At 39.8% G+C, this 23,786-nt stretch overlaps 1 protein-coding gene across 12 annotated transcripts in view; it reads left to right on the forward strand.

Annotated features, from left to right (window-relative positions):
- NRP1 (neuropilin 1) overlaps positions 1-23,786 on the forward strand; it is a 147,455-nt gene that overhangs the window by 62,378 nt on the left and 61,291 nt on the right. For all 12 annotated transcript variants that reach the window (XM_070255428.1, XM_070255431.1, XM_070255435.1 and 9 more), the window contains 3 exons: positions 1,545-1,772; positions 7,896-8,051; positions 9,859-10,025. In XM_070255428.1, coding sequence (XP_070111529.1) covers positions 1,545-1,772; positions 7,896-8,051; positions 9,859-10,025 — 551 coding nt within the window. The remainder of the gene's footprint in view (positions 1-1,544; positions 1,773-7,895; positions 8,052-9,858; positions 10,026-23,786) is intronic.

Raw genomic sequence — 23,786 nt, forward strand, 5'->3', positions numbered from 1 at the left:
ACCCAGAATCAGTTAGATAAGCATTTGAAGCCATCATGGTGAAGGGTGAGCCACACCTGAGAAGGTATTGGGAGGTATTTTAAATAAGTCAGACCTCTACAGACCAGTTTATTGTGCCCTTCTAACAAGTATTATTCCTCGGCATCTCCAGTGCCTTGGATATTTAATATGTGAATGGAGAGAAAGCAATTGATTTGTTTTCTCAATAGGCTGCCAGATACACTGGCATAGAGATTCAGCTTACTAACCCTAGCCACTAAAAATAGAAATTTGCTAGCTAAATTTAATCTGTATTGATACCTAATACATTACTTGGCACTTTGGGAGAATATTTAGTTAAGAACAACCTCAATAAACCTCCTTATTTAGAGTGGAATCCTTGCATGCTGTCACAGGGTGACCATCAGTAAGACAATGGCCCAGGAAAAGAATTGTTGAATTGAACATCCCCAGGGTGGATCCCGAGCTTCAAAAGGGTCAAGTCATCTCCGATTCCCAGAGAGCCTTAAGAGCTCTTTGCAAATCATGACAGCGGTGATGATGGTGAGGAGGAGAACTTACTTATAGGCTCACCTGCATGCAGATGGGCAGATTCTTGAGGGCGTGGTGAATATCACGCTAGTCAACACTGAAGACCATGAATTGAAATTGTGGTCATTCATCGTCATAAGGTCAACTTGCAATATATGTATGTATGTGCTTGACCAATTTAAATTACAAATCAACATAATCTGTAAAGTCTTGATAACCCTGAGCAGTCATTAAAGTTACACATTATAGATACATACATTACACACACACACACACACACACATACATATTAACAAATCATTTTAGAATGGCATAGTGTACTGTATCTGGGACTTTGGAGAAGGTTAGGATGTCAACATTGATATCAAGTGCCTTCTCGCAACACGGCCTGTAATCACAGTTTATCGTGCCCTCACTAACAGCCACACTTTACCAGCACACCTGTGTCAACACCATTCAGAATGAGTCACTCACCCTGGGTACGTGTACGAATTACCTTTCACATTTAGTTTGTCAAAGAGGCATAGGTCACATCTGGCAGAGTTACTGAGTCACTGGTGTAGGAATCTGAAACCCAAACTCCCTCTTCTGAATTCTCTCCCTTGCCTTTGTAAATGTTCTATTTCACCAATAAAGGGCTGTCAGCCTCAAGATTTAAAGATTTAAGCTTGCAGGGGCTATAATTATTTCTCTAGGGCTCTGTCGAGATTTCTGTAGCTTACTCATTCATTGTTCCCACATGATTTTCTATTTGTCATTTTTTTTTTCTCTGCAACAGCAGAAGTTTTTAAATTGCTCCACACAAATGGAAAACTCACGTGAACACAGTAAATCTGAACTTGACTTTCCATACCTATCGCTACCGTGAAAAGGCTGAGTAAGGAGTGATCGGGACAGTGATTATCATCGTGGGCTTTTGTTAAAAAGATATGCGGTCTTTGCCCAGGTTATTTCTTGGTGAAGTCGTTTAAATGGGATTTTTCACTTTGCTGCTTCTTCTCTTTCACTCATAGGTCCTGAATGTTCCCAGAACTACACAACACCTAGTGGAGTGATAAAGTCCCCTGGATTCCCTGAAAAATATCCCAACAGCCTTGAATGCACTTATATTATCTTTGCACCAAAGATGTCAGAGATTATCCTGGAATTTGAAAGCTTTGACCTGGAGCCTGACTCAAATCCTCCAGGGGGGATGTTCTGTCGCTACGACCGGCTAGAAATCTGGGATGGATTCCCCGATGGTAAGAAGGGCAGGAAGCATCCTAAAAGGGAAGAATCTGGGGGAAGGGCACTGGGATCCTTTGACAAGTGTCAGGATACCTGCATCATTTTAAAAAATAGCTCAAAAGGAGGAGGGAAAACAGCAAAACAGTAATTCTCTTTATGCAGAGTGCTAATGAAATAGTCCAGCTCAGAAAGACTTTAGTAATTATCTAGTCCAAGTTCTTCATTTTATAGATGAGGAAATTGAGCCCATGAAAGATTATGCAAGGTTTCATAGCTATTTTTGTGATAGAATTGGAACCAACGCATAGTTTTCCTGACTAAAGTATTTTGTTCATTTTATTGACCTGCCTACTAGGCACTAATTCATAGACTGTCAGAGGATGAGATCTTAAGAGGTCAGTTAATCAAACCGTTCAGTTCACAAATACACAGACTAAGGACCAGAGAAGTTAAGTACCTGATAAAATTTTAAGGGTGAAATGTGCATCCATTATGCTATCAAAAAATTTAGAAATTCTGAAGAGAAATGAGAATATTTGAACATTCCTAATTTAGACAGATTCCTTGTCAGCCCTCTAGGGAATTTTTACCTTTGGCCATTGAATCGCCTCAATATATCCTTTATATTCATTGTTCCTATCATCTAAATTCATCATACATTTGAAAAATATTTATTGACCACCTGCCATGTACCAGGCACTGTTCTAGCCACTTGGTAAACCAGACAATCAAAGATGGCTGCCCTTGTGGAGTTTAGATCTGCCAGGGGGATTGAGACAATAAACAATGCACGTGACTGTCATGTGACACTTAACAGTGGGAATGCTTTCTGAGAAACGCATCCTTAGGTGATTTCATGGTTATGTGAATATCATAGAGTGCATTTACACAAACCTGGGTGTGTAGCTTACTACACACCTAGGCTATATGCTACTAATCTTATGGGACCTCCGTCGTATGTGTGGTTTGTCGTTGACTGAAACATCATTATGCAGTGCGTGACTGTACAAATAAGTGAATTATGTGTATGGAATGTTAGAAGGTGAGAAGTTTTATAAACAAAAAAAAAGAGAAAGAGAGAAAAAGTAGAGCAGAGCCCATGCCTGAGGAGTGCTAGGGTTAGGGGAGAAGGATCCGAGGGTTGAAATGGTAAATAGGGTGGTCAGGTTAGGCCCTATTAAGAAAGTGACATTTGAGCAAAGATTTGAAAGAGGTGGGGGAGGCAGCCATGTGGACAGCTAAATGAAAGGTTTCAATTTCAATCCTCATGAATTGGAAGGTGAATGGCAAAAATATACATCCAAATTCTGAACAGAGGGAGATAATATCAAATAATTTGTTGCAGCTGCATTGCTTGTCTTGTGTTTAGTCTGGTTTAATAGTAAGATTTCTCTAGAGAACACACTCTATACAGTTCAGAAAGGGTGGCTTGGAAGTTCTTATAAATCATGCAGTTAGAGATGTATGACCATCTATAAAATAGAGTCATATTATTATCAAGTTGGAGGAGAGAATACTTAAATAAATAGTAAATGAAGAGCAAGTATAACATGAAGGGGATTGCCTTTGTCTTTGAAATGACAAGTTATCAAGGTTATTAAAATTAAAATTATCAATGTAATTCAATTTAGATATGTTCCTCAACAGTAAACAGCACTAGAGAAAAACTGAGTTTAGAGAAAGCTTATGTTGTCGTTGGAGTAAATGGGTGAGTTATCCTTAGTTTACTTTCTTCTTTGCTCTTTTACCATATAAATAGGCTTATGATGATCTTTTCGAAACTCCTTCATTAAGTAATGAGATTTACCCAAACAGAGTGCTGATTGATTTCCAAGCATTCAATCCAATAATTAGGAAAACAATATTATAATAGTATTGTAATAATAGTTGGAACATTTAATAACAGGTTTATTTGTTCACACCCCAAATTTGCAGCCTTCCTTTCTAGAACTTACATTTAAATTGACATCTGAAAAGGAGGTCCAATCAACCAACTTATTTAGAATACTTTCAGAAAGAAGCACATTGTTATTAGTGTCAAGGGTTTTTCAAAGTAGTAATTTTCTGGCTCTAGAAAATCGCTGAGTTGAAGCGAGGAACAATTAACAATAAAAGTGATCAGCCTTGCAATTCCATGTTTTAAACTATGGTGCGTTTGACTTATTTCCAGAGCAAACTGGCTTTGGAATATGAAAAATGTGTTTTTATATTTGTTAATACATACCTGGCCTCATCCAGCCTATGCCAGCATAATGGCTCTCTCTTGTTTAGGCAAAATGAGGGACTGCATCCTCCTGGGCTTTTGTCAGTGGCACTAGAAACATTTTTGTCATAAGTAGTTCAACACATACAGTTCCTCTGCCAGCCAAATTGCTTTTAGTCTTTGATATCCTTTCCAAAAACAACAACCAGAAGGCGCTGAAAGCTTTTAACCATCAAGTGATTTTATGTTGCATTTTATCATAAACATTGAATTAGATGACTAAGTAATTGAAAGCTACCCCTTGATTCAGATTGACTTTGAAGAAAAGCAATTTACTCCCAAACTCAAAATCCGAGGCCTGAGTGTTGTGACTCACACAGGCACCTCCCACTCTCTGTGGAGCTCGGTGGACTCACAAGGAGCTACTGCGAAGAAATTGTTGGAAGTTTACATGGTTTGAGAGCCATGAGCTAAGCATGCTGCCCCGGTTGATGCTGCAAACACTTGTGCTGAATTGTGGAGCCAAACACACGTGCTGAGCTCAGACCACATGGGTGCAGATGAAGTCAGGTCTCCAGCTAGGCTGGGGAAGGGGCTGAAACCACAGTTGTCACCTGCATTCCAAAAATTATCACCAATTTTAGGAATAAGTTTCATAAAAGCTAGATTGAGATCTGTTTGTTTTTAATTTATCTTTATATTAAAATTAACCTTTTAAAATATAAATATAAAATATAAACACTACACATATAAAATACAAATATTCCAAAATATAAATGATATAAATGTGCAATATTTTTTCCTGGGGAAAAGTTGCAAAGTGCGGATGTTCTCCAGCAAAAGATTCATTATTGTAAGAAAAGTATATGTGGCCTATCTTGTACCTTTTGGAAATGATTCTCTTTTTTATTTATTCAAAATATTTCATTTCAAAAGTACCTCTTTGTAGTAGATCATTGTCTTTTTTGTCACGTAAAAGGTGGCAGAAAGCCAAACTGTGTGACTCTGAGATAGCGTTGTAATTATTGAGAAAGATTAACGGGAAAATACAAAGAATGTGGTGTTGCCATTCCTAGTTGCGGGGAAATCTTTTAAACAGCACAAATGCTGTATCACCTTCACACCTGAGAAGATGTGAGCCCTACAGGCTACCCGCCCCCCAAGAGACAGCATAGTGCGTGTCACTTGCTTACATTCTTCAATAATTCAATTTTTGAATTATGCTTCTCTTTCTGTGACAGTTACCATTCATCTCCCTGGCCTTTGGGCCCACATAACGGAAGCAGGAAATCCAATAGCTGTGTTCATGTAAATACACAAATGAGCACACACACGTAAGAGTGCTTCATCCACTCCCGCTCAGATCAATATTGCATTAGCTTGCTAGGCTGAGGTCTCGCTGTTGTTCAGGAAAATTCAATACTTCTTTGTAGTATAGTCGAAAAAGCCTTTTTCTCTCCTATGTTGAAGGCTCCTAAAGAGAGTGGCATGCTGCTGTCCGGGGGCAATGTTCTAAAGGACAGAAGGCAGATTTACCCAGCATGTCTTAAACATTATAAGCCAGTGAGTCATGGAGACTCTCTAAATTATGAGTCTGCGTTAGACAAGTTCTCTTCTGTTTGCTCTTTCAAAGAGTCTCCCCCTCCCAGCCTCCCCAGAGGGGCTGGGTGAGAGTTGGGGGCGGAGGACCAGCAGGCAGAGCTTGGGGTAACTGCAGCTTCCTTGTATGCTTATATTCTTGGTAAGGTCAGTGGCTGTGGTGATCAGAGACGACCCCAAGGATTAAGGCTGTAAAAGTTTGCCCACAAACTAAAGAAAAAGAAAGTTATGAAACCACAATAATGGAATTTAAATGAGGGAAAAGAGTGAGGGAGTATGAATGGACTCTGAACTTCCCAGCAAGATTGCAGACCAGATTCTTTTTGAGGAAAGGAAAGATCTGAGTTCATGGTTCCAGCAAAATATTTTCATGCATATGTTATGGGCAACTTTGTGCTCTGTAGGGAAGAAAAAAGTGTTGAATTGGTGATAGGGCCACATTCAGGATGAAGAAAATCTGGTAAAGAGCTAGCACTTGTTGTGAAAGAATCTGAGGCCAGGATTAAGACTGAAGACAAACAAAACATAGCAAATGTTTCATCTTCTGAGATGCTTTCTTCTGCTAACTGGGAAGCCTAGTGCGCAAAATTTTCCACCCATAATGCAGAGCCACTGTCCATGACCACACGATGCCCTAGATGACCTGTATCAATTCCCGTACACGGGTCAGCCTCCTTGGGTTCTTCATAATAAAGCAATCTGCACATACATAATGTTCGGTTGCTGGAGAGTGAGGGGTTACAGTAGAGAGAAAACTCTGAATTCAGTCATGAGTTACTTTGAATGCATGGAGAAGTTATCAGATATTCCAAGTAACCATTTTGCACTAACTCAAATACTCAAATATGTAAATCACTTTGGGTTAGTTTTTTTCTTCAAGAGGATTGGCCAAGAGCTGAAAGCTTGTCAGCCAAGGATCTGGGCGCTCTAAAAAGCAGAGTGTTCAGACTCGCCGCCTGCTGGGAGCTCAGCGGGTACATGGGGCTCCAGGGAGATCAGTTTTTGTGGGCTTCACTTTTCCAGTGACACTTGAAGCTTCTCCTAGCCTTCAGCAGCTGTCTTCTGCCTCGAAGCTGCACGCACAGGCCTTGGAGCACCAGGACTCTGTTGAAGACCCATTCCTCCAGGGGAAGGTCCATTTCTGTGCTTTCTTGAACAAAGTGATACCTCTTCGTTGAAATGCACAGAACCATGGGTTTCTTGGAGGGGAAAATGGTCCACACCAGATTGTCCTTCTAAGCCCAAACCATCTGGTATGTTTTTACCATATGTGCAATGAAAAAACCTAGAGAAAAGGGACTTTTTTAGTTTTGCTGCTGACCTGGCAGGGACAGAGAAAGCTTCTCCAAGCCCAGAGGGCCTCAACACTGTCTGTAAGACAACTTACAATTACTAATTGCCGCAGCTTGTCTAAAAGCACCTCAACAAGGGGTAGCCAGTTTAAGCCAAACAGCAATTTCACTTTTTCACAAATGAGTTCGGAGTTCCCAGTCTTTCACGGCCTCAGGTACTACTGTTTTCCTGGTGTCAGATGGCTACTTTGGGCCATCTCTTGGCCACTGGACCAAGTGCAATGCGGTCATTTCTCTTGGGTTTGGGAGAGAAAAAACTGGGACAGAAGTCAGAAAGATGCATTTTCCTTTCATTCTGATTACAACTTGCTATTATGTGTAAATTTTTGGTATCTGTAGTTTATAAATTTTTAAATTGTTACAATTGTTAATTAGTCTTCAGATAAAGTCCTGAGTAGGACATGATCATTGTCCTTTGTCCAAGTCTATGATGTTTCTCATAACAAGGCTCCAGGACAAGAAGATGGGATGAGGAAGGAAATCAGGGTTATCCAGCGCAGGATCAGACACTCGGTCCTGCTGTGGTTCCAGGACCCATTCCCAGATCTCCTCCTTGAAAACAAGGGCAGGAGGAATGAAGACAGGCAACTCCCAGAGCCCTCGGTGATAACAGCCTAGCTGGAGTCTTTATGGGCTGGACTGCACGTGCAGCTTGGTCCTGGAGATGAATGCCAAGGTGCCACTTGACAGCCCAAATCTCATTCTTTGCAAGTGAAGCAAGCTTTTCGATTCTGTTCCTGAAAACAATCCTGCTCATTGGGGAATGTGGTTATGTCTGTTATTGCCCTTCTGAGCACACTTTAAAATCCTCTCGGCAAACCTGATCCAATATGTTCACTGCAAATCAATTAAGCAGGGAAGGCTTGCTTTGGATAAGAAAACACTTTGGGGTTCCGCTGGGACCCATGTTTGCAAATGGTTATTCTTGCATCTGCTGTAGAAGAAAAAATATTTTAACGTTCTCTGCATTTCTCTGTTTCCAGTTGGCCCTCACATTGGGCGTTACTGTGGCCAGAAAACACCAGGTCGAATCCGTTCCTCATCAGGCATTCTGTCCATGGTTTTTTATACTGACAGTGCAATCGCAAAAGAAGGCTTCTCAGCAAACTACAGCATCTTGCAGAGCGGTGTCTCAGAAGGTCAGTATTTATTCATCTTGCAAAGCCCTGTGGTAAATACTCCCCGTTATTTCTCCTCACACACCTGCGGCCACATGAAGCAAGAAATGTTTTGTGAATTGGTGTGCCAAGTGTTTGTCTTTCCCTCTTAAATGATTTTATGAATATCAATAGGTAGGACTATTTGATGTGCTTTCTTAATAAAATTGTGGATGAGAAGGCTGCTTGTAAGCCTCTGAAATTATGGGAGAAAGTGGGAAATGGCCAAACAATGCCTTGAAACAATGAAATATGGCCAGACCACCCACCTGGCACCTCAAATGTATATGTGGACTGAGAATCATAAAAGGACAGACATTGATCTCAGGTGAAAGGAACAAATCTGCAGTAGTTCATTGACAGGGCAGTCATATAGAATGGATGGTGTGTGGTGGTTTGGTTTGTGGAAGACCCCGGAGGAAGCCATTTTGTTTTTCTTTTGTACATGAAGCAAAGTGGATATTCATGTAAAAGAAGCATGTTTTAATTCCTGTTTTACCTTTCCATAAAAGAAAACAAAAAGTAGTGTATTTTTGTATCCTGTTAACTCAACTCAGTCAACCCTTCCTCAAAGTTTATGTGGTCTCCAGCTCTTTTAAGGGCTCGAGAAAAAAACCTGAAAGAACTGTGAACAGATTATGTATTTCATCAGTTCTAGCTGCCAGGTTGTAAAGTAAACAGGGAGAGAACAGGGGTGTTCGGAGACCTGTCCTACAGACATGCTAGTATCTTTTCTACCAGATCTTACTGGAAAATAAAAAGGCCAATTAAATTTCAAAATCTTATTTGTACCTAATTTATTTGGTTAATTAAGTTATATACTTTTGTACCTATATTTTTTGTATTGCAAATAACAAACCTGAGCTTAAAAGTATGAAACCAGGGAAAGAAAACCTTTTATGCCATCAAACTTTATCTGTTTTGAGAGAAAATTCATAAAATGTGAAAATTCGGTTAATTGAGATTTTCTGGATGGTTGAGAATCTTCTATTTATTCTCTAAAGATTTTTTTCACTTTGTTACTTTGGATTTACATTTTCCTAAAATTGATTCTTCATTTCCCAATATCATATTTCACTGTTTCACTGAATCTCCTAGGCCTCATGGAATATGTGGTCATCACTGTGAGCATTATTATTTTATGCTAGAAAGCTGTGGTCGTTTGGGCACCACGTGATACTGCAGTTTACCCTTGATAGATACTTTTGCATTTTAATAAAATAAATTAATGATAATAATCATGACCAGGCCGGCGGCGGAGGACATGAGAACAAACAGAGTCAGGGAGAGGTGGCCTGGGTGCCAATTGCAAGGAATCTGAGAAACAGAGAGTTAAGGTGTACTGACTGTCCACCAAATATGGATTGTAAATGGACACATGTATCTTCCCCTTTTATTAGATATTGGAAGAAATAATTCAAAAGTAAAATTTTATTTAAATATAACTTTTGGTGTGTACCCATATGACATTATCTACATACATGCAACTTTGAAAATAAATTAGAATTTCCATCATGTCCTAATAAATTTCTAATAGTATCTCTGTCAACCTATGTCCAGCTGGGAAAATAATTAGTCACTATGAGATCTTCACAGCTTTGCTTTTGAAAATTATTGTCATGGAAATACATGTATCAGTGCTATGTTCTAATAAGTTCCTTGCTGCCATCTTTTGTAAGACTTTGTTTGAATATCAAAAGGAACTTTTTAGTCTGCCAGATGACAAAAAGAGATATGCATCTTAGGTCCCCTATGTCTTGAAGACTTTGGGCCATTTTTTTCCTTTCAGATTTCAGATGTATGGAAGCTCTGGGCATGGAGTCAGGAGAGATTCATTCTGACCAGATCACAGCTTCTTCCCAGTACAGCACCAACTGGTCTGCAGAACGCTCCCGCCTGAACTACCCTGAGAACGGGTGGACACCTGGCGAAGATTCCTACAGAGAGTGGATACAGGTATGTAGCATAAGACCTGGCACATTTAGGGCTGAAGAAGCTTTTGGTCACCTGGAAAGGTTGTTGAAAAAAGTGCCATGCCAAACGTCTTCATATGGAGCGAGAAGGACAATGGCACCGAGTGTAATCGCTCTGTAGGATCATCATGTCACCACAATATCAGAGAAAAGCATGCCCAGATGACATCCCTGAACATCCGTTTATCTTCTCAGATACTTGTATACGACTCTTATTGGGATTTTGGCACAGATGTCTCATGTTGGTAAGAACTGAAAGATCTGATTCTTCCCAACTACGCATTTTGTGTTGAGATGCTTCCTACTTCAACAGATTTTTATTTCTTTGATGAAATACATTAACTCTACCTGTAGACTTGCGTGAAACAACTGTTTCCAAGTTTAGGGGTTTTTGTTTGTTTGTTTGCTCAGGGTAGAAGAAGGGAAGAAAGAAGTTGAGGTTTACTTTTCCATATGGGTCACTATAGCACATGCCCAAGAAGATGTGTAATGGAGAGCACTGTATATGAAATGCGCATGCTTATATCCTCACTGATGAGTAATGTTGCTTCTGCTTTCCTCCTTTTGCTCCGGCACTCTTCCCTGCCATCACCCTTGCATTTCCGACTCTCTCCTCCTCTGCACCACTACCCTCTCCCCCCTCATCTCCTAACTCATCCCTGGCACCACTCCCAATGCCTGACCTTGCCCAACATTGATGTCTGGATACTCCCACCCAAGGCCTGATGCTCACGTTCCTGATGATTTCACTCATTGTCAAATGAAACATCCATATCTGGCTCTGTGGATTAAACTGTGGGTAAATTATACAAAGTTATTTGCTGAAGGATCCAGGCTTCCTTTTCAGGAGAGAAGGCAGAGCCTGTCTTACATTCGTTGCTAGATATATAAAAATGACTAATTCCCAGAGAGAGTTTCTCAGCAAGAAAAAAACCAAGATGATTAATCTCCTACTTTCCACATCTATTGCTGCGTTAGTCCTTTGAGCACAAACACCAGATTTTGGTTTACTTTGGAAAGGTCAATATTAGTTTAACATACACTTAAAGTGAAATGGCCTATTACAGGAGACTGAACTCATGCTAACCTCTAAATGATAACACTGAGAAATGTGTAGAGGGTGAGAAAAGATGAGACTTTTACCTTGGGATTGCTGAATCCAGGTGTAGATGAAGTCAGAAATGAAATGAATTTGCCTGTGTCAAAATAGCTCTTGGTAACTTGTTTTTCCACATCCCCAAAGCAACAAGAGTTCAGAATGATTGACAGATGAGCCTCTACAGGAAAGCTCACATTTTGCAGTGCTAAGCATGTTTACATGGTAATGTAGTCCTATTCTTGGTGATGTGGAGAGCGCTCAATAATTTAGGGCCAGTAGTCTTGCAAGAGTTTTGAAGTTGCAACTGTAGCAATTCTTCTGCGCCAGGCAATTCCATGTCAGTAGAAACAGAGAGACAAAATGGGCTCTCACAAGGCGTTTGTCAACAGGACGGGATTTACATCATTCTCAGGAGTTAGACACAATTTGAGATTGCTCCAGAAGACCACATCTCAAAGGTCCTACTCTTTCTATCAGAGCATAGTCAGGAGAAGCTAGGTCACCAAAACCCCGCAAGTAAGGTTTCCTACTTGCTCATACTATCCTCCGTCTGCGGTCAGCTGGGGGTCTGCTCCACATCTTCTCACACCAGGGCCCTCACAGAGGGGGCAGCCGTCATCTGAAATGTTGCCTGTCATCAAGGCAGAGGGAGAAAGAGAGTGTGGCCAATCGTGCTGCTGTTGGGTTCCCTCAAGGAGCACTTCCACCCACATTCACTGTCAGAGCACATCCCACGGCCACCCTTAACTTCTGAGAAGCGGCAGGGAGGTGCAATTTGATATGTGCTGGAGGAGAGCTAGAAATATCTGGTGAACAGCATGAATGACAATTGTGCCATTCATAGAATAGTTACCATTTATTGAGTGCTTACTATGTGGCCCAACCTCTGCTGAGTACTTGACATATTTTTATTTAATCCTCACAACAATCCTGTGAAGGGGGTACAATTATCCTCATTTTAAAAATGAGGACACTGAGGTTTGGAGAGATTAGATAAATGCCCAGCGTCACAGTTAGTGACGGACTTGAAAACAAGGTCTGTCAGCCTCCAACACCTGCTTCTTCCTGCTTCAGTATGCTTTGTCTTTATCCTTCATTACCATTCATAGAAACTCAGGTATATCTTATGAAGCATCAGTCACCTCCCTTTGTACTTTTCCTCATGCTGAGAAGGCTTGCACCGAGATGAGTTGGGTGCCTACTGTTTCTAAATCTAGAATTCAGGGCCCTTGCTCCTCCATCCCTCTGGAAGGTGATTATCAGAGAAGCTTAGCATCAGTTCACCTTGAGTAAAATTATCTTTTTCTCCTTTGGGAGCTTGGTGGGCTCATTTACATGCTTGTTGTGTCTGTGTACACGGTGGGAGCGCTTATCATACACCCATCACCTAATTATGAATAATTTCATGTGTTTCCAGCTTTTCTGAAACTCCTTAAAAGTGGTTGGCTTGTTGTTGTCATTGGATAGATATTTTATAAATTAACCAACAAGTGCAGTGTAATTGAGCCTGTGAGCAGAGGCAGTACCTCTAATCACAGGATCGTGAGCGCACGTGCATTTCTATTTATATGCACGTCAGTATGTAGATGACGTTTGTTTTCTTTTTCAGCTTTTCACATTTTGCATGAAATCTACTCCACAAAATATGTTGCTGTAGCAACAAGGACAAACACTTGCATGTGTTAAGTTAATAAGGCAATATTGGAAGCTGACTTTCCTTCAAGACAGGAACAGTCTTTAGTTCCCATTGTTTTCTCTAGGAAATTACTGAGTGACATAAAAAAACAATGCATCATTAACCATCGATAGGAACGTCCACATCGGTGCTTCCTGTAAGATCAGTTGTCTGCCAGAAAGCTTAAAAACAAGTCAAGAGGGACTTTAGTGAGAAGGAGCACGAAAGGAAGTCCCGACTTGGAAGTTTGCACACAGTCACATCCTGCTCAAAAGGCCACTTCATATCCTGAGTGCCTAAACCTTCTTAATCGTCAATGGCCGAGTTAATCATACTTCGAAATCGGCCCGTTTTTTTCAGAGTATTCCATTCTATTCTGTGTCCTAGAACTGTTTATCTTATTATTAATTTAATCTTCTTCTTCCTTTTGTTTCTGGCTAGACAATCAAGAATTCAAAAAAGGACTGAGTATATCAGTGTGCTACAAAAATTCTTAATTTTCAAGCACATCATTAGAGCCCAGGGCATAACCTCCCTGGAACTGAGTTTCTTTTCCTGTAAAATAAGGTGCTGAGCCTCCTGCATGGAAGCTCCGGCAGTCTGTGACACCGTGAATCCCGGAGAAACGCCTCTCAGGTGTTCCCTATTCCTTTCTGCAAACCAAGTGCTTAGCGTATGTGTCTGTTCAGGAGACACGTTCTCATAGATCCGAAGTGTGACCGTTCACACACAGAGCAGAATTGAATTCGTTAATTATTTCAGTGTTTTATTAATGATAGTGTTCACCACACTGTAAACAGATTTATCCTTCTAGCTTTAATTAAACCTCTTGGGAGTGCTTTCCTCAAAACAACTGTGACTTCTCCCTGATTAAAATGCCAGGAGATGAGAAAAAAAAAAAAAGACAGAGACATAATGCCTGGATGGGATATGAACTTTGTTCATCCAAAGAAATAAAAATGGCACCAGGGACTAATCGATTAACACACCCTCCAGTGACTCTAGAAATAGAATTACGTGGCAAGCCAACTCAGGCTGAAACTCTGCTCTTCTCCAAATTTGGTGGCGTTGTCTTCTGTGAGAAAAATTTCGGTACTAGATTATTTATGCCTTCACTTATTCCAGTGGAGCAGAAAGCAGTTGGCTTCTAAACCACATCCTGTTTGGTTTGGTAAATCAGCCCTAGAATGGATTAATCACACAGGAGGAGGAAACCTCAAAGAAGATACTGTAGCTGTAGGAATACATCAAGCCCCTGAGGCGAAAGCTCCTTCCCACCCCGCTACATTTCCTAGTACAGATGTTTATCCTGAGGTACCAGGAGAGGGAAAGTTCCAGAAAAAAGGAGCTGGTGCTAACCTTCTGAGAAAGCTTGTTTCTGTGTTTTCCTTTTGCCTTATATTTTTCTCTTGGATAATATTCCACATTTTCTAACTGAAGGAACTTTGAAAGCAGATACCAGTGACAAAAGGCCTTAGTGTAGTAAGGGGGTGGGCTGAACCGAATCAAAACCCACCCACAGCAACACATGCACACACACTCAATCATGTTCACTCGCTCACAAGTAGAGTGTCGAAAAAAGTAGGGGCCCTTGCTAAAGTTTAACATGTAAAACTGGTCAGATCCAAGAGGCCTTTAGGTTGCTTTGTGGATTTTTAAAGTTAATTGTAAGATGTTCTAAGAACAAAACCTTATGTCTCTAGCACTTTTCCTTTAAAAGCACCTTTTCATACACATCCCATTCTCGTCTTAGAATGTGCATTAGGCAGACCAGAGATTTACGTCCCCACCTTCATGTGAGAAAACCCAGGCTTGAAGAGGTGAAGTGGTTCACCATATCCCAACTTGGAGAAAATATGCAACTTGTGGGAAAGATCAGTCTTACACAGTTGGAGTGGCCTTCCTTCCTCAGACTTGGGAAGCGAGTCAGTAGGCACTGAGAGATCTGGATGGCAGACAGCAGCTGGTGACTCACCACTTGCAGTCAGATCTGACACAGGCCCAGGGTGCAGCTGACGTTTGCATAGCTCTTTGGCCATTCTAATTGTGTGTTTTTCCACCTCATGCTCTTTCAAATGAGGTAAACTGGACCAGGCCAACTATACACAGAAAAACGACAAAGCCTGGTGAGTTCTGAAAACCTCACGGGTCCCAGAGGAGACTCATGCCAATAGCCAGCTTCCCAACCCCCACCCCAGAGTCTGTCCTTTAGCTCAGGAGGTCCTTCGAGATTGCCTACCCATAGGCTTTCCCAGCATCCATCCGGGGCCGTGAGTGGTTGCCATAGCAGCTTCCAGAGTGGCTGTGTCGTGATTCAGAACTTGAATTTTCAGTTACAACTTGCTGTGAGTGGAGACGAAAAATAATTTAAAGGCGTGGACTTGATTTCAGGGGCTAAGAAGGGGCTAGCTGGATGTCCTTTACGTGCCAAATGGAATGAAATAACTCACTAATTGTTGTAAATGTTTTCTCTGACAAATAGTATTATTACATGTTTTTATCAAATTTTACAGGGGAGAAGTAAGTGCTGCTTCTTTGATTAGGAGAATTTGTTATTTGGAAAACCTTGTTTTTATCTTTAATATTAGGGCCTCCCAAAATTGAAAGTAGAAACTGAAGTCATTTATCTTAAAGCTTTAGAATGTCATTTATTTTAACAAGTTTCATATATAATTTCCTTCCCTTCTAAACTTTCTGAACTAATCTTCCATTCTTTTATATTATGTATTGAGTATGGAACAGGTATCTCCTATGAAATAGTTTTTGATTTTTCATACCATTGCTACTTTCTGGCAGGTTTATAATCTTTAATGCTGTGTTCAAAATCGGTTCCGTCTGCTAAATTGACTAATCCAGAACTTATATTGAATAGCCAGGTTTATAAACACTCTGCTTATAAACCAGACCCTTTAGGGGGTGTGTCATCTCATTCACATTGTTAGTAAATTGCAATAAAATGATACTTTATAAATGTGTCACTAGAGAACTGACAAAAATAGCCCACTGGGTTACCCAAATGTGGAATGATGCATGTAAAAATATAATGTTGGCAAATTTAGGGAAAATACAGCTGTTTAAGTGAATTTTTGTTCCTCAGTTGTGCTGTGTGTGTGTATTTATTGCAGCTAATATTGCCATGCTATTTTAGCTAAAACATTGATCTGGAAAGGAGATGAGTTGCTTTAAGAAAAAGTCCCCAAGGTGAGCCTTTGGCTATCTTATTCTGATTCTCTGTTGACTTCTACTATCTGCATAAAATAAATGCTTTCCATCCTACCGTTCATGCATCATAGGTCTGTTATCTGTGACTAGGTTTCCACGAAGGAAATCCATGTTCCAAAAGTTACTGTCTCCTAAGGAATTTTTCCTAATGCTTTCTCTGGTACCTTGGTTTCTTCACATTATAGGAAGTCATTTGAAGGAGCTATATATAGGAAATGTATATAGGAACAGTTAAATTCAGAGCTTTTTGTTGTTTTTTAAGGAGGATATAATTTGAGGAAAACAGAACACACATGTGACATAATTATTTAGACATTTTTAACTGATTGTTTTGTCATACAGAAAATACCAAGAGAATTTTAACCATTTTGGTCAAGTTGACCACTTAATTCAGTTTTAAAAATCAGTCAATTGATTTCAGTAATTAGTATTTCATGTCAACTCACCTTAAAGGAAATGTATGACATTTAAAGAAACCTCTTAGATTTTTATGATGAAGCATCATTGGAAAGACAATATTGAAAGAACCACAACTGTTTAGGTAGAATTACACTTAAAAATTAATTAGTTAATATAGCACACACATTCCATTATGCTTACAGTTTTAGTTTCTTGTTGTTTCAGGCCAGTGTCTATTAGGAACCAACATTCATAGTTATATTCTAGAGGAGAAGTTTTTTTCCTTCTAGGATATCTCAACTTTAAGTGTAAGGCTAAAAGCAGATGCAAACATCATTTTATCTCTTCCTTATTTTGCATATGCTCAGAGATTAAGTGATTTGCAAGATGGCATAGCTGGTTAGTGACAGAACCTGGACTAGAATCTTAGATTCCTTGCTCCTACTTCTTTGTTACAACTCAACTGTGATAGTGTGTGAAAACGGACTTGGGTCCCTTTTTGAAGGTGGTGTCCTGAAGACCAAGCAAACACGTTGAAGTCCCAGCATATCCCTGTTTAGTTGTTGATTGACAAATGACATCTATTAAATTGAACGGTTAACTGCAGAAGTTTTAACTTAACCAAATGCTTGGATCATGGCTAGAACAGGATTTATCTCTCTGGACAACACTGACATTGTGGAGTGGATGATTCTTTCTTGTGGGGGTCATCTGGTGCATAGTAGAATGTTTAGCAACATCTTTGGCCTCCATCCACTGGAAGCCAGGCACACACACTCACCCCCATCAATCACGACAACCAAAAATGTCTCCAGACATAGCCAAGTGTCCTACTGGGGGCAGAATCAGCCCCGATATTGAAAACCACTGGTGTAGAAGATATCCAAATCCTAATCAAGTCACTTTTTAAAATATTCAGACTGGTCAGCATTTTGGAAGAAAAAGTAACTGGTTGCTTGGTTGATTTCTGTCACTTTTCAACCTCTTATCGTAGATATTATTTGACTGGAACTGTAGTTCTTTTGTTTTCCCAAAATACAGACGCATTTGTTTACCTTATACAGGAAAATAGCATCATAAACCTCTTTGCTTATTTATCTTAAGCTTACTATTTTTAGCTTTCAAAAGTGAACTGTTTTTAGCTAAATAAATACAGATGTTGTTGTAGAATACTGCATGCTTGGGTCTCAAAAGGCACTGATAAGGATGGGATTAAGAAAAGGAAGCACAAGGGTAACAATCACAAATCATCCTTGACGAGATTTAGGAAAAATCAGCCTGAAATGAGCTCCTTCACACCTGGATGTTGTGTGTCACTGACCTTTGCCTCCTTATTTTAGTTTTTTTGCGGTATGTAAATCAAAGGTTTTTTATCGTTTTTTTTTTTTAACTTCAAATGTAATTAAGAGTAAGGAACTGTGTTTGAAAAGCCTGTCTATTGCTTATGAACTTATCTTTTCATGGGAAAAATACTATTAAGTTTCCAATTCAGTAACCTAAACAACAACACATTAAGAGCTATCAATTACCAACCAGTTTCATATCTGTGGACCAATAAGAAGGCAAGGTTGATGGTTTCACATCTGTTTTGGGTGAAAGGCTGTTCCTGTCTGTGGTATTTAAAATTTAAAGAACTTTTGTTATTATACAATTGGGAATCCTCAGGGAGTAAAATGTTAATGAAATCCATAACATGCACAGATTTTATGATGGCAGTTTTAAGAAATTCCTTTGGTGGGGTTTGTTGATTTCTGTCCCGGCGGTAATAATTGTACCTTTTACAGAGTGCATTAATGTTCACATTTAGGAGCAATGGCTACGTTTATGCAGCGTGTAATGTAACACATGAACTCCTAAGCTTCAAATAACTTTCATATTGTAATTTGAAAGCCTCAGAGCAAAAAATGTGTGTTCTTCAGAATTGGCAGAACCCACAGTTTGAAACTTTTCTACCACAACCACAGCAACCTTCTCCAAAGGTGAAAAAGATCACCCTGGAAATTCCAAATCCGGGATGTGGATGGGTATTCCATGCCCTCAAACAGTTCTCATTTAATGCATCATTTGAAAGCTCCACATCAAAATGGCAATTTGGGATACTGACCTGAAACAAACAGTCACACACACACACACTCACATACACACTTATTTCCTTTCTCCATCTCGCCCCTCAGCCTTCTGAATTTCATTCAATTCTATGTTCAAATAAAGAGAGGAAAGTAGATTAAATTCAAAATGCTCTCTAACTCCCAATAGTAATAAAATGCATTATGCTTTTTATATTTCCAACTCTTGAGCAGGCTAAGTATTTGAGACTAATTGCACGTGTTAGGACTCAGAATAATCACATATGTGCTTGTGAAAGTGACGTGCATTTTTTTTCAGCTCTCTTTGCCTCAAGGGGTCAAAAATGCGTTTATGGCATTTTTCTAAAGAATTTCCTTCAGAAGAATGAGGTCTTAATTTTACCAAAGTTTTATTTTTCTTGCAATTCTAATGCTTTGAACTTCTAACTACATTTTCTGGATGTAGCAGAAAAATAAATAAGCCCCTTTATTCTTTTAGCAAGCCTGAGAGGGCTATAGATGGAATCCTTCAGGGGATGGGTGATTGGACCAGAGAGCTTCTGAAGTCCTTTCAAGCATTTAAGATTCTGTGATTCTATTAAAAATAAATTTACTCTATCAGCTGGTGCCCTGGGCTTGCGTAAATGAAAATATAAATATATGAAGCATCGCTGGAATTCGTTTTAAATATTACTGATAATCATGTGAGGCAGCACATAGCAAATTTTTTTTTAATTGAAAAGATTTTTTTCATTAGGTCAAGTAATAGTTTAGGTTGGCTTCACCATGAGGCTTATCTGAGGATTTCACATAGAAGCTTCACTGGTGGGGCCTGTTTTCCTTGGTTCCTTTGTGCTAGCCCACAGGAAAGTGCAGCCCACTAAGGGAGATAAGACGAAGCCTAGCCAGTCCATCTTTCATGTCTCTCCAGCCTTTGAAGGAAATATCTGTAAGGCATAGGCTTACCCACCATTCCAGACTGTTCACACCTTAAAGGCCTGCCAACACTTGGTCTTTTTTCTTTCCTTAAGAAGACAAACATCACGTGCAATTCTGAGCATGTTACAGGCCATGATAATAACCCAGAAAAGTGAAGGGATAAAAGCAGCCCCAGGGATCCAGCTGTATGAAGAAAGTCATTGCAGTTGTCTTATGCGTCTAAGACTTGATATGTTCACGTAGGGCTACAGCGGATGCGGGTAGACTCCATCTCAGAAGAGAGAGAGACCGAGCCCAGGGAGATGCACAGGCTAATGGCTACAGATGAAGGACGCTGGACAGAGCCTTAAGTTTGAAGATCTGGAAATTAAATGTAAAATTTGCAGTGGGCGTGCAACTAAGATATACAACTGTGTACGGAGGGGGGGAATTAAAGCAGAAAAAAAAAAATTGGCAACAGTTGTTAGCCCAGGTGCCAATCTTTGGAAAAGAAAGGAAGATTGGCAACAGTCGTTAGCCCAGGTGCCAATATTTAAAAAAAAAAATTGATATTTCAGGAGGTACACAAAGCTCATGGGGAGAAACGAGCTTTTTTTTAATTTCCCAGTCTTAAAAAGTAAAGATAGAGTAGGCAGAATTTTCCTGGCTCAGTTTTTTAAACATTATTTTAAAAATCCAGACTAGACATTGCTATCCTCAATCAACAACGTGTTAAAGCACATACATTATATTATTTCTGTAGTTTTATCTTATCTTTCAAATATTTCACTCATTTATTAGGATGTTGTTATTTATTTAGAAAGTTCCCACACCAAGGTGGTAAAAATTCATTTATTTAACAATTATTTACCTTGTAAAGAAACATCAGTCAATACATTTGTTCATTTAGCACTATATTTCATCTAAATCAACCACTACTAAATAAATGGATCTCATTTATTAAGATAAATATCAAAGCATCTTGCATGACCTCCATCTGACATTCTTGAGTCTTCTGAGGAGCAGGACAAAAAGGAAAAGGAGGCAGGAATAGGTAATTTGAGGTTCAGCTTGTATATGCTGAAATTCAACTCTGATTATCACCTTCTGAAATATGATAATTCAGTTCCCTTAGTCTAAGAACTTTGCTGTTTTCCAGAAGAGTTTATGTGAACAGCTGTTTATCTACTTATCTTTCTTTAAAGTGTCTAGATTTAGAATATTCATGTGTCTCATATAAAATTCATCTCAATTAAAATCTTTTTGTCAAAAGTAATTCAAATGGATGAAGAACCATTTCATTCTATTTCTTTTCAAACACTGGCAGTTTTATTAAAACCATGCAAAGTGATACATTCTCATCCTTAATTTTGCATCTAAAAGTATAGTGACAACATGCAGGATTCTTGCTGCTCTGAAAACCTGCAAGATTATATGGAAGGAATGCTTTTTTTCAGCAGTTTCAAACACGTGCCTTAGCTCTGTTTTTTCGGTTGAGAAGCCCTGTCCCTTTCCCCTCACCACACACACAACAGTGTGGCCATGTTCACCAAAAAAAATTTCACCTCTTGTCACCTCCAAATATGTGGTTGAAATAGATGTGTCCAACCATGTGTTCAGACTGGTTCCAGTGGGTACGAGCAAGTCCTAGCTTCCATGAGGTTAAGGACTTTGCGTGGTGCTGGGGAGGAATCACATGGTGTGTTTAGTGTAGCAGCTGCGCTTGTTCTCCTGTGGTTTGAAAGCAGTCGTGCGTTTTTCCCATTGTGTGACCCAGGCTGAAATGCATGAAATTAACAGAGATAGATTTTTTTTTTTTTGAGGAAGATTAGCCCTGAGCTGACATCTGCTGCCAATCCTCCTCTTTTTTGCTGAGGAAGACTGGCCCTGAGCTAACAGCCATGCCCATCTTCCTCTACTCTATATGTGGGACACCTGCCACAGCATGGCTTGACAAGTGGTGTGTAGGTCCATACGAGGGATCCGAACCGGCGAACCCCGAGCCACTGAAGCAGAACATGTGAACTTAACTGCTGCACCACTGGGCCGACCGCAACATAGATAGTTTTTTTTTCAGAACATGAAAAGAATTTGCAGTTCTGACCACTGAGTGCATTTGGATGGCAAAGCTGCATGTCTTCAGAGCACAGAATGATGTCGCACCTTGTTCCTTTCTTCTAGGAGGAGCATGGAAATCACTGATATTGTATAACATTTCTCTCTTCCTTCTTTTCATTCTCCACCTCCATCCACAGAGTCTCCAACTTAATTGCCTTTCTCTTTCCGTAGGCTGGCCTTTGCTCAGTCCAAAACTATAGGACATCGATTGCAAATTGTAATTACAAGTGATTCTCTTAGAGAGTAATTCTTTGAAAATGCATGCTTTCAAGGCTTTCCCCACTCCCTTTAGAAGGGATCTTCAAAAAAGAATCAGTATATACTTCCTAGCTGAATGGTAAGCTTCCAACAGGGAAAACGCAGTTGACCAAATATTAAATCTCAAAGTTCGTTTCATCTGTTATGAGGAATGATTGGCGTCCCTTCAGAGACTAACTGTTTACACACGCTTTCTGACAACCAGCTGTACCTAGAGCCTGTTTTTCCTCTTCTCTCTTGTCTCTGGAGCAGCATTCGTTATAACCTTAGGCGGGTGACCAACTTTAATCTCAGTAATCCCATCAGCTCCTTGCAGGATTTTTAATGCCAAGTAGAGTTTTCTTGGCCACCTGCACATCCAGATTCTCCATCAGCACATGAAACTCTCATTAGCATGAGAGGCCCACCTAGAGCACTGAGAAATACATGGAAAATCGGTGTAAAAGGACGCTGTCAACGTTTATGGGCCAGGAGACTGATTCAGACCATCACCCCCATCTGCAAGTCTTTAGTTTCCAGAAATTCACCCTTGTGTTTGTTTTTGAAACCAAGCTTTTAGGAGGAGGGAGAAAAATTAAAGGCGTGACTTACTGCAAAACTAATAATAAACAAGTCATTTTGTTTGTGCTGGAACAGACAGATGCTGTTTGAGTACAAATGTGTGTTTATCTTGAGTCATTTAGGAATCTCCCCAATTGTGCAGATAAAACTTTATGCGGGGACTAGAACAACAGCTTTTGAAACAGAACTATACCTTACCTGTACATGCCATTTAATCTTTCTTGGTCTTTTAGGTTTGAAAATCTCTTTCAGCTGCTGATAAACTAGAAAGACGTGTGTCTTAACTGAGGTCAGCGGGCCTTGGAAGGGCGTTTTGCCAGCCTGCCTCAGTGCAGAGCTGTCTCCACTGCTTCTCCAGGAGGCTTGCTCGTGAGGCTGCTTCTCAGAGGCCGTGAGATAGAGAAACACAAAGATCACAAAAGACCTGAAATGTGCATTCATTCCCTAACCACACAAAACTAGAATTCCAACATCTTATGAAAATCGCATGTTAATTAGATGAAACCATGGAAACCTATAGTTACACCGTGACATTTTGACGTTGTTACTTTTTCAAAAATACAGGAAGGGTATGGGGAAAGTCTAAGATGCCATATACATAAACATCTCATGTCTAAACATCCTGTGGACATCATGCTTGCAATAACTTAGCTCTAAAATCAAAAGGTGGAGAAGAGGTTTGAGTGAGGTATTTGAGAACATGGTAGATAAAATCTAAAGATGATTTAAGCCCCGCTGCCCTCTGTAGTAACTTCTTGGAAGAGGGATACTTATTAAGTTAACGAGAGGTCATTTGATAAATCAGTGAAAAGGAATACTTTACACAGCATGGACCTAGCCAATGAAACTCATCATTCAGCAGACTCTAGCTTTAAGTAGTGGACTTTTCAAAGGACTGGAAATTTTATGAGTATTTACAATATTTGCAGTTATAAATACCAAGATAAGAATAATCACATTCCTAGCTTAAGATTACAAGTTAGTTGCCCAAACGCTTTAATATTGGCTTTAATGACGGGCAGTTGGCTTTTGTTTGGAAGAAGAGTTTCAGATCTTGTCAGCAATGCTCGACTTAAACTGTGTTGAATTTAAATTCAACAAACGTATTGAGCATCTGCTGTGGATTAGACACTGCATGTGGGGCTAGGTGAATTTAAAGTTAAGGAAGACTCTCCCTCTTTCAAAGGAGTTGTCATCTAGGTACTATAGGCAAATCTACACACACACACTCCAATTACCCAAATGACTAAGGGAAAAAAATATTAGGGTCACATTATGATGGTTAATGTGTGTACAACAGCATCATTATGCTCCTCATAATAACCATGAGAAGCAACTAAATGGGCTAAGCATTGGGATTTTTGTTGGAGAGAGAAGGAGACTAAGGCTTAATTAATTTCCTTTACATTGTCCAGGTCATTCTAAAAT

Source organism: Equus caballus, chromosome 29 (genome assembly GCF_041296265.1).
Source record: "Equus caballus isolate H_3958 breed thoroughbred chromosome 29, TB-T2T, whole genome shotgun sequence".
Taxonomy (NCBI): domain Eukaryota; kingdom Metazoa; phylum Chordata; class Mammalia; order Perissodactyla; family Equidae; genus Equus; species Equus caballus.